This window comes from Kogia breviceps, chromosome 7 (genome assembly GCF_026419965.1).
Source record: "Kogia breviceps isolate mKogBre1 chromosome 7, mKogBre1 haplotype 1, whole genome shotgun sequence".
Classification (NCBI taxonomy): Eukaryota; Metazoa; Chordata; class Mammalia; order Artiodactyla; family Physeteridae; genus Kogia; species Kogia breviceps.
Window position 1 is genome coordinate 66,667,222 of NC_081316.1, and position 12,344 is coordinate 66,679,565.

The 12,344-nt window shown below is 35.7% G+C and overlaps 1 protein-coding gene across 2 annotated transcripts in view; it reads right to left on the minus strand.

Annotated features, from left to right (window-relative positions):
- GUCY1A2 (guanylate cyclase 1 soluble subunit alpha 2) overlaps positions 1–12,344 on the minus strand; it is a 477,302-nt gene that overhangs the window by 164,103 nt on the left and 300,855 nt on the right. For both annotated transcript variants that reach the window (XM_067038547.1, XM_059070801.2), the window contains exon 6: positions 678–821. In XM_067038547.1, the coding sequence (XP_066894648.1) occupies positions 678–821 (144 nt within the window). The remainder of the gene's footprint in view (positions 1–677; positions 822–12,344) is intronic.

Sequence of the window (12,344 nt, forward strand, 5' to 3'; positions counted from 1 at the left end):
AAATACAAGATTTTTGGTTTATAAGGATTCATAGTAAAAACATTTCTGGGATCTATCAGGTGCTTGCAGAAATACAGCTAGGTGACCTCATCCTTTCTCAGAGGTAGATCCCAGATTGCAGACAGCATTCAATACCAAAAAGAGTACAATACATGAGGAGCTACATTTTCCACAGTTTCTGATGTTTCCTCAGTCTTGGGCTCCAACCTACAAGCTCTGACACATAAAAAAATATTTCAGAAGTAACCCTGAGGCCTAAGGCTTCATAAGAACACCTGTACACTATCCATAGGAAGTTGTTCAGGTCCTACAATTTCTTGTTTCGTATTTCTTGCTCTTTGGATTATCTCTCAGAACTGACTCTCACCATCACTGTTGTTTGGTATTGGTGAAATGGTCACTGACAGCAGGTTCCTTCCTTGGTTTAATCTTTAGATTTTTTTTTTTTTTTTTTTTTGTCCCCATAGTAATTTGTCTTCCACACAACTTTTCCTATTTTGGGTCATATTCCATTTGTTCATTTCCTGGGTTTATGAGTTATCTCTAGTAATCCCTCCTTCTTGAGCAACTGGCTTAACTAGATATGTAAATTATAGTACATAGAATTCAGAAGGGAATTTCTTGCCTTCTTCAGTTAAAGGTGCATTACTACTCAAAAAAACTGTTGAGAGGCTTACCTGAATTGGTCTTCCATCAGGTGTCAGCACCTCTTCAGAAAGTTCCATCATCTTCAGGGCCATCAGAGCAATGGGTTTAGCATGGCAGAGGCTTTTTCTGTGGAGCCCTGCAGCAACACAGTATGCATCACCTATTGTTTCCACCTGCAGCAGTCAGACAAATCAAATGCAAATGTATGATAATGAGTCAAAGTAGAAATAGTTTTCTGCAATCACAAATGTTGCTGGAAAACATATCATCAAAGCATCAATAAATCAAGCAATTAGACAACAGAGTATAGTCATAAAAAAGTTTGCAAACAGCCAGAGTCAAATACGAACATGTCACTCCAGAGCTGTTTGTTCATCAACATTAACACCATAGATGATTACTGAAATCAGAAACAACTAGAATACAAAATAATTATCCCTCACAAAAATAGAATTGTCACTGTTTTGCCTGGATATTTTCCAAATAATAACTTTTTACAAAGACAGTCTTTCATCTCCTTCAAACCTTCAAGTAGACCTTCACTGGAAAGTAATTTTTTGAAAATTTTCCCAATTACTCCACACGTTTTAGTGTTTATTTTTATTTTTTTAAATTGAAGTATAGCTGATTTACAATTTTGGGTTAGCTTCAGGTGTCACACTTTTTGATGTATCTGTAATTTGTTGTCTAGTCTATTCTTATTTACTCTTAATAACTATAACACATAACACTTCTTGAATTCATACTCTACCATTAATTCCATCAACTGGTTTACATACATTATCTCATTTAATCCTCACAAATATCCTTAATGGAAGAAACTAGTATTGGTTATATTTGAGAGATGAGAAATTCATGCACAGAAACCCATCCATAATCTTACAATTAAAGAGTTAACAGGCACTGTCAAGAGTTTTTCCAGACCATGTCAGCAATCATTCTGAATGGCTATTGTGATTGTTAAATATTTTCAATATTTACCCAGTGTTAAAACTTCCAAAATTCCAAAGCATAGAACATGGTATAAAAGTTAGGCACAACTCATTTCTAGAGGAAAGTTTTCTAATTATCCAAGGTAGATATGGTGATTATGTTCAATAGCTCTAATATTTTAATTAGAGAAAAATGATGAAATATTGTATTAAATGTCCAATTCCAATATCACTTTTTCTGTGAATCACTCCATGGTCCTTCCATTAGTTCTTAGTAGCAAAACTAATCCTTTCTTCTTCTCTGTTTCAACAGCACACCTCTATATTATAGCATTCATCATAGATTATAATCAATATGTATCAATATATAATCAATATTTATCCACAGTTACAAAGTGAGCTCTTTAAGAATGGGATCATGTCCTTTTAATGTCTGTACTCATAGTGCTCATGATAGTGTCTTAAATATAGCTATTTAATAAATATCAAATGAATAAATAATCAACCATATTTAACTGTGATTACAATAACAGTTATTCTAATCAGTTGCTCATTTGCCCCATTTATTTTATGAGCACCATGTAGACCTGTGTGCCATGTAGATCTGGTTAGGAAAAAATTACCTCTAAATTACTGGGGATGCTTCTATCATAAATATAACAAGAATTACAAAATATTCTATTAGTTAAGATTTAACAGCAATAATTAAATTTCATGTGAATGAATCCTAACACTTTAATATTAAAAAGCTTCTCTGCATTGAATTCTATGAGCACAAATTTAGGGAATGTGATGACAGCACTTATGAATCTCATGAAACTAGAGATGCCAAAATTATCAATGATTATCTGAATCTTATCAGGAAATATGCATCAAAAATGATTCAAATACACTCAGACCTATCATGAAGTTCCAAATCTTCACTTCAGGATCTGTTATCTGAGGCCAGAAAATGGAAATTAAAATTGTATGGTAAGAACAGAAAGATGATGCAATGTGAGTCAGCAAAAGTTTTATTCTAAATACTAAAATATACTTCCACCAAAAAACTCTCACTGAGGAACAAAACCAGCAAATAGCAAATGTCTGAAATGTGCTCATTTACCATTTCCCCCTGAAAACACAATGTCTTTTGCTAAACCTCAGATTTATCTCATACTTTTGTATTTGTATACAATTAAAACATCTAGAATGTTGTTAGTTATATAATTTGAAACTAACTTCTGATTTTCAAATATTAGAACACATAAACAGTAAATTATTTGTATAAATTGAACTGCACTCCAGTCACTCTGAACATGCATGTTCCTGGAGCATGATCTCTTCTTGGAGTCTCTATCATCATCAAACTTCTCATCAGTATTATCTCCACTATTATTTCAGTAAAAATTTATTGAATACCACTAAATGTGTATTTCTAGAATTTGCACCACAGGCATATATAAAGATTAGTTAGTTATATGTTGTTCTTTCTCCTTAGGTATACATAATTTAAAAGTATGGAGAAGATGGACCAATATGTTAACAAATGACAAAAAAATAAAGTCAAATTAAGTACACAACATAAATACAAGAAATTCACTTTAAAATCCATCCATGTAAGATTACATAACATTTAGTTTCCAGATATTTAAATCCAGACTAGCTATCAGAAACAATAGGATCAAGAGCTAGGTAAGAAACAGACAGCAAAAAACCCATAGATTAAGATGTGGAATTTTCACAATTATTCTTAAACAGCCAACATAAAAAAAAAAAAAATTCTAAAAGATGTTGTTGTCATCATGGAAGTCTAGGTTATGCTGCAGTAACAATAAAACCTGCAAATCATAATGCTCTAAAATAGCAAAGGTCTTTTTTTCTGATTCATGTTGCATATTCATGGGGATTAGGGAATTGGGATAGAGGAGAGAAACATTGTGCCACATCTCTTCACTCCAGGGACAATGCTAATAGGATCTCCTCATCTGAAGCTGGTTGCCATGTCAGAAGAAAAGAGGTTCTGATTATACACTAGCTCTTAAAGCTTCCTCCCAGAAGTGATGTATATGGCTTTTTCTCATGATTCATTCATCAAAGCAAGTCACATGACCATGTTTAACATAAAGGAGATGGGAAAATGCAACCAACCTTTTGCTCAGAGAAGGGTCAGAAATATCTGGTGAATAGTACTAATGAGAACATGAATGAATATGGGATTGCTTAGAAATTTTCAAATAGCTAGATGTCTGTAAAGTAAGTAATACATCCTTGAGATGTTTTTCTTTCCTTGTACATATATTCAGTATCTTAACCTGAAAATCTTGGATGAAACACCTTAGTAATGCAGCTTTCCATTAAAGCTCTATTCTTTTCTACTCTCCCTTCATCTAAATGTCAGGTCTATACAAATTTAGCAGAATTGAATACATGTGGAAATTTTAGTGGATTCTGTTCAAAATTATGTCAACTTTGCTTCAAAAGGAGCAGGGAAAGTGAAAGCATTATATATCAGTTAAATTTCTTTTGAGGCTGTTTCCTTGAGTTAAAACAAAGTTAAACAAGTAGACATTATAAACATATTACCAAAAAACTGACCAAAAAGTTGACTATGATCTGAATTCCTTTATAATTGTTTCAGTGTTTTTTTAATAGACACCATCTAAAATAGTGCATCTCATTTATTTTCAGTATCTCCAACCTGTTCTTAAATGACATTACATAAAAATAAAGATGACTAAACTAAACTTGGAGATGGAAAAGATAGAGCTTATGCAAATGTCAGAAAAACCTTACATCCTTCTCTGAACATAAAAAAGGAGGCTTAAATACTAAAAATATTATGTAAAAATTGTTGTCCCACATATTACTATACTTGCTTTTATCAAACTTTAAAGAATTCGTCTATCTCAGTATATCTTCTCAACACTTTATAATCAAACTCCCTACATTATTCAAGAAATAAAGGTGGTATAAATAAACTTCTTAGAGTTATTCATTCACCCTTTTTATTTACCTTATTTTAGCTTTAGATTAATAATTTAAAATAATTTATTTATAATTTCTAATAGAAGCTCATCCCCATGTTTTCTTCTCCCTCCCCTCCAGATTAATGTTCAAGAATTATCTTGGAAATTTCTTGGAAATTTGGGCACAGTGCAGAGGAAAGAATGTGTGTGTTGTAAATAAAGGTGAAGGTGGTACTGGGACTAAGATTACTCTACAAGAACACTTTACACAACTGGGCAATAAATAATCTCTGCCCCATGAAACTCATGACCACCTCAGTCCTTCCATCCCATAGTCCTCGACTATCTTCCTTTGAACTTTGTAGAACTTGTGAAAGGGAATTTGGGGAGAGGGCAAAATAGTAGAGTCAGAGAACTCTGACAGTTTACCTTACTGGGCAGCCTCCCTCTCTTCATCTGGATACAATCAAGAGGAGAAACAAATTAGAAAGTCTGCTTCTCTAGATTGGCTCAAGATTGTAGAGTAGAAGGACTTGTGCTCATGCACTCTTGCAAGAACACTGGAATCACAAATAGGTGCTCAACAGTCATCAAAAGTAAGACACGAACTCACCAAAAATGGTACCCCACATACAAAGACAAAGGAGAAGCCACAATTAGATGGTAGGAGGGGGTGCAATCAAAACAAAATCAAATTCCATAACTACTGGGGAGTGACTCACAAACTGGAGAACAGTTATACCACAGAAGTCCACCCACTGGAGTGAAGGATCTGAGCCCCACATCAGGCTTCCCAACCTGGGGGTTGGGCAATGGGAGGAGGAATTCCCAGAGAATCAAACTTTGAAGGCTAGTGGGATTTTATTGCAGGACTTCAAGAGGACTGCAGGAAACAGACACTCCATTCTTGGAGGGCACACACAAAGTAGTGTGCACATCAGGATCCAGGAGCAAGAAACAGTGATGCCATAAGAGACTGAACCAGACCTACCTGCTAGTGTAGGAGGGTCTCCTGCAGAGGCAGGGAGGAGCTGTGGCTCACCATAGGGACAAGGACACTGGCAGCAGAAGTTCTGGGAATTACTCCTTGGCATGAGACCACCTGTAGTCTGCCATTAGCCCAACCAAAGAGCCTGTAACCTCCAGAACTGTGTTGCCCCAGACCAAACAACCAGCAGGAAAGGAAATCAGTCCCATCCATCAGCAGACAAGTGGATTAAAGTTTTAATGAACTCTCTCCACCACAGAAACACCAATCTATACCTACCACCAGTTCCTACCATCAGGAAGCTTGCACTAGCCTCTTAAATAGGCTCATCCATAAGAGAGCAGAAAACAGAAGCAAGAAGAACAACAATCCAGCAACCTGTGGAATGAAAACCACATTCAAAGAAAGATAGACAAAACAAAAAGGCAGAGGACTAGATACCAAATGAAGGAACAAGATAAAACCCCAGAAAAACAACTAACTGAAGTGGAGATAGGCAACTTTTCAGAAAAAAATATCCAGAATAATGATAGTGAAGATGATGCAGGACCTCAGAAAAAGAATGGAAGCAAAGATCAAGAAGATGCAAAGAATGTTTAACAAAGACCTAGAAGAATCAAAGAGCAAACAAACAGAGATGAACAGTACAATAACCGAAATGAAAAATACACTAAAAGGAATCAATAGCAGAATAACTGAAGCAGAAGAACAGATAAGTGACCTGGAACACAGAATGGTGAAAATCACTGCTGTGGAACCGAATAAAGAAAAAAGAATGAAAAGAAATGAAGACAAAGAGACCTCTGAGACAATATTAAACAGACCACATTCATATTATGGGGGTCCCAGAAGGAGAGGAGAGAGAGAAAGACCTGAGAAAATATTTGAAGAGGCTATAGTGGAAAAATTCCATAACATGGGAAAGAAAATAGCCACCCAAGGCCAGGAAGCACAGAGAGTCTCAGACAGGATAAACCCGAGGAGAAACATGCCAAAAAACATAGTAATCAAATTGACAAAAATCAAAGACAAAGAAAAATTATTAAAAGCAGCAAGGTAAAAATGACAAATAACATACAAGGGAACTCCCATAAGATTAACAGCTGATTTCTCAGCAGAAATTCTACAAACCAGAAGGGAGTGGCACAATACATTTAAAGTGATGAAAGGGAGAAAAGAAAACCAAGATTACTCTACCCAGCAAGGTTCTCATTCAGATTTGATGGAGAAATCAATAGCTTTTCAGACAAGCAAAAACTAAGAGAATTCAGAACCACCAAAACAGTTCTACAGCAAATGCTAAAGGAACTTCTCTAAGTGGGAAACACAAGAGAAGAAAAAGACCTACAAAAACAAACCCAAAACATTTAAGAAATTGGTAATAGGAACATACATATAGATAATTACCATAAATGTAAATGGATTACATGCTACAACCAAAAAAAACTAGCTCACTGAATGGATACAAGACCCATATATATGCTGTCTACAAGACACCCACTTCAGACCTAGGGACAAAAAGAGACCAAAAGTGAGGGGATGGAAAAAGATATTCCATGCAAAAGGCAATCAAAAGAAAGCTGGAGTAGCAATACTCATATCAGATAAAATAGGCTATAAAATAAAGAATGTTCCAAGAAACAAGAAAGGACACTGCATGATCAAGGGATAAATCCAAGAAGACTATATAACAATTATAAATATATATACACCCAGCATAGGAGCACCTCAATACATAAGGCAAATGCTAACAGCTATAAAAGAGGAAATCAACAGTAACACAATAATCGTGGAGGACTTTAACACCTCACTTATACCAATGGAAAGATCATCCAAAATGAAAATAAATAAGGAAACACAAGCTTTAAATAACACATTATACCAGATGGACTTAATTGATATTTATAGGACATTCCACCCAAAAAGAGCAGATTACAATTTCTTCTCAAGTCCACACAAAACATTCTCCAGGATAGATCACATCTTGGGTCACAAATCAAGACTCAGTAAATTTAAGAAAACTGAAATCATAACAAGCATTTTCTCTGAACACAGTGTTATGGGATTAGAAATAAATTACAATGAAAAAAAAGTAAAAATTACAAACACGTGGAGGCTAAACAATATATTACTAAATAACAAGAGATCAGGGAAGAAATCAAAGAGGAAATCCAAAAATATCTAGAGACAAATGACAACAAAAACATGACAATCTGAAACCTATGGGATGCAGCAAAGCATTGCCAAGAGGAAAGTTTATAGCAATAAAATCCTACTTCAAGACACAAGAAAAATCTCAAACACAACTTAAACTTACACCTAAAGCAATTAGAGAAAGAAGAAAAAATACACAAATTTAGCAGAAGGAAAGAAATCATAAAGATCAGATCAGAAATAAATGAAAAAGAAATGAAGGAAACAATAGCAAAGATCAATAAAAGTAAAAGCTGGTTCTTTGAGAAGATAAATAAAATTGATAAACCATTAGCCAGACTCATTAAGAAAAAAAGGGAGAAGACTCAAATCAATAGAATTAGAAATGAAAAAGGAGATGTAACAACTGACTCTGCAGAAATACAAAAGATCATTAGAGATTACTACAAGCAACTCTATGCCAATAAAATGGACAACCTGGAAGAAATGGACAAATTCTTAGAAATGCACAACCTGCCAAGACTGAACCAGGAAGAAATAGAAAATATGAACAGACCGATCACAAGCACTGAAATTGAAACTGTGATTCAAAATCTTCCAACAAACAAAAGCCCAGGACCAGATGGCTTCACAGGCGAATTCTATCAAACATTTAGAGAACAGCTAACACCTATCCTTCTCAAACTCTTCCAAAAGATAGCAGAGGGAGGAACACTCCCAAACTCATTCTACGAGGCCACCATCACCCTGATACCAAAACCAGACAAAGACGTCACAAAGAAAGAAAGCTCCAGGCCAATATCACTGATGAACATAGATGCAAAAATCCTCAACAAAATACTAGCAAACAGAATCCAACAGCACATAAAAAGGATCATACACCATGATCAAGTGGGGTTTATTCCAGGAATGCAAGGATTCTTCAATATACACAAATCAATCAACATGATACACCATATCAACAAACTGAAGGAGAAAAACCATATGATCATCTCAATAGATGCAGAGAAAGCTTTTGACAAATTCAACACCCATTTATGATAAAAACCCTGCAGAAAGTAGGCATAGAGGGAACTTTCCTCAATATAATAAAGGCCATATATGATAAACCCACAGCCAGCATTATTGTCAATGGTGAAAAACTGAATCCATTTGCACTAAGATCAGGAACAAGACAAGTTTGCCCACTCTCACCACTCTTATTCAACCTAGTTTTGGAAGTTCTAGCCACAGGAATCAGAGAAAAAAAGAAATAAAAGGAATCCAAATAGGAAAAGAAGAAGTAAAGCTGTCACTGTTTGCAGATGACATGATACTATACATAGAGAATACTAAGGATGCTACAAGAAAACTACTAGAACCAATCAATGAATCTGGCAAAGTAGCAGGATACAAAATGAATGCACAGAAATCTCTGGCATTCTTATACACTAATGATGAAAAATCTGAAAGTGAAATTAAGAAAACACTCCCATTTACCATTGCAACAAAAATAATAAAATATCTAGGAATAAACCTACCTAAGGAGACAAAAGACTTTTATGCAGAAAACTATAAGACACTGATGAAAGAAACTAAAGATGATACAAATAGGTGGAGAAATATACCATGTTCTTGGATTGGAAGAATCAACATTGTGAAAATGACTCTATTACCCAAAGCAATCTACAGATTCAATGCAATCCCTATCAAATTACCACTGGCATTTTTTACAGAACTAGAACAAAGAATTTCACAATTTGTATGGAAACACAAAAGACCCCAAATAGCCAAAGCAATCTTGAGAACGAAAAATGGAGCTGGAGGAATCAGGCTCCCTGACTTCAGACTATACTACAAGACCACAGTAATCAAGACAGTATGGTACTGGCACCAAAACAGAAATATAGATCAATGGAACAGGATAGAAAGCCCAGAGATAAACCCACACACATATGGTCACCTTATCTTTGATAAAGGAGGGAAGGATATACAGTGGAGAAAAGACAGCCTCTTCAATAAGTGGTGCTGGGAAAACTGGACAGCTACCTGTAGAAGTATGAAATTAGAACACTCCCTAACACCATACACAAAAATAAACTCAAAATGGGTTAAAGACTTAAATGTAAGCCCAGGCACTATCAAACTCTTAGAGGAAAACATAGGCAGAACAGTCTATGACATCAATCACAGCAAGATCCTTTTTGACCCATCTCCTAGAGAAATGGAAATAAAAACAAAAATAAACAAATGGGACCTAATAAAACTTAAAAGCTTTTGCACAGCAAAGGATACCATAAACAAGACCAAAAGACAACCCTCAGAATGGGATTAAATATTTGCATATGAAGCAACTGACAAAGGATTAATATCCAAAATGTATAAGCAACACAGGCAGCTCAATAACAGAAAAGCAAACAACCCAATCCAAAAATGGGCAGACGAACTAAATAGACATTTCTCCAAAGAAGATATACAGATTGCCAACAAACACATGAAAGAATGCTCAACATCATTAATCATTAGAGAAATGCAAATCAAAACTACAATGAGATATCATCTCACACCGGTCAGATTGGCCATCATCAAAAACTCTAGAAACAATAAATGCTGGAGAAAAGGGAACACTCTTGCACTGCTGGTGGGAATGTAAATTGATACAGCCAGTATGGAGAACAGTATGGAGGTTCCTTAAAAAACTACAAATAGAACTACCATATGACCCAGCAACCCCACTACTGGGCATATACCCTGAGAAAACCATAATTCAAAAAGAGTCATCTACCAAAATGTTTATTGCAGCTCTATTTACGATAGCCAGGACATGGAAGCAACCTAAGTGTCCATCAACAGATGAATGGATAAGGAAGATGTGGCACATATATACAATGGAATATTACTCAGCCATAAAAAGAAATGAAACTGAGTTATTTGTAATGAGGTGGATAGACCTGGAGTCTGTCATACAGAGTGAAGTAAGTCAGAAGGATAAAAACAAATACCGTATGCTAACGCATATATATGGAATCTAAAAAAAAAAAAAAAGTCATGAAGAGATTAGTGGTAGGATGGGAATAAAACACAGACCTACTAGAGCATGGACTTGAGGATATGGGTACGGGGAAGGGTAAGCTGTGATGATGTGAGAGAGTGGCAGGGACATATACACACTACCAAATGTAAATTAGATAGCTAGTGGGAAGCTGCAGCATAGCACAGGGAGTTCACCTCTGTGCTTTGTGACCACCTAGAGGGGTGGGATAGGGAGGGGGGGAGGGAGGGTGACACAAGAGGGAAGAGTTTTGGGAACATATGTATATGTATAACTGATTCACTTTGTTGTAAAGGAGAAACTAACACACTATTGTAAAACAGTTATACTCAAATAAAGATGTTAAAAAAAAAGGAAAAAAAAAAGAAATAAATGAAAAAGAAATAAAGGAAACAATAGGAAATATCAATAAACTAAAAGAAGGTTCATTGAGGATATAAATAGAATTGATAAACCATTAGCCAGACTCATGAGGAAAACCAGGGAGAAGACTCAAATCAACAGAATTAGAAATTAAAAAGGATAAGTAACAACCAACACTTCAGAAATGAAAAGGATCATGAAGACTACTACTAGCAACTATATGCAAATAAAATGGACACCCTGGGGCTTCCAGGTGCAGTGGTTGAGAATCCACCTGCCGATGCAGGGGACACGGGTTCGTGCCCCGGTCTGGGAAGATCCCACATGCCGCAGAGCGGCTGGGCCCGTGAGCCATGGCCGCTGAGCCTGCGCGTCCGGAGCCTGTGCTCCGCAACGGGAGAGGCCACAACAGTGAGGCCCGCATACCACAAAAAAAAAAAAAAAAAAAAAAAAAAAAAGGACACCCTGGAAGAAATGGAAAAGATCTGACAAAAGCACAGCCTTCCAAGACTGAACTAAGAAGAAACAGAAAATATGAACAGAAAAATTGCAAGCACTGAAATTGAAACTGTGATTAAAAATCTTCCAACAAACAAAAGTCCAGGACCAGATGGCTTCACAGGCAAATTCTATCAAACATTTAGAGAGGAGTTAACACCCATCCTTCTCAACCTCTTCCAAAACATTTCAGAGGAAGGAACACTCCCCAACTCATTGTACGAGACCACCAACACCCTGACACCAAAACCAGGAAAAGATACTACAAAAAAAGAAAATTACAGACCAATATCACTGATGAATATAGATGCAAAAATCCTCAACAAAATACTAACAGATAGAATCCAACAACACAGTAAAAGGATCATATACCATGATTGAATGGGATTTATCTCAGGGATGCAAGGATTCTTCAATATATGCAAATCAATCAATGTGATACACCATTTTAACAAATTGAAGAATAAAAACCATATGATTATCTCAATAGATGCATAAAGAGATTTTGACAAAATTCATCACTGATTTATGATAAAAACTCTTCAGAAAGTGGGTATAGAGGGAACCTACCTCAACATAATAAAGACTTTATACGACAAACCCACAGCCAACATCGTTCTCAATGGTGAAAAACTGAAAGCATTTCCTCCAGGATCAGGAACAAGACAAGGATATCCATTCTCACCACTATCATTCAACAAAGTTTTGGAAGTCCTAGCTATGGCAATCAGAGAAGAAAAAGAAATAAAATAACACAAATTGGAAAAGAAGAAGTAAAACTG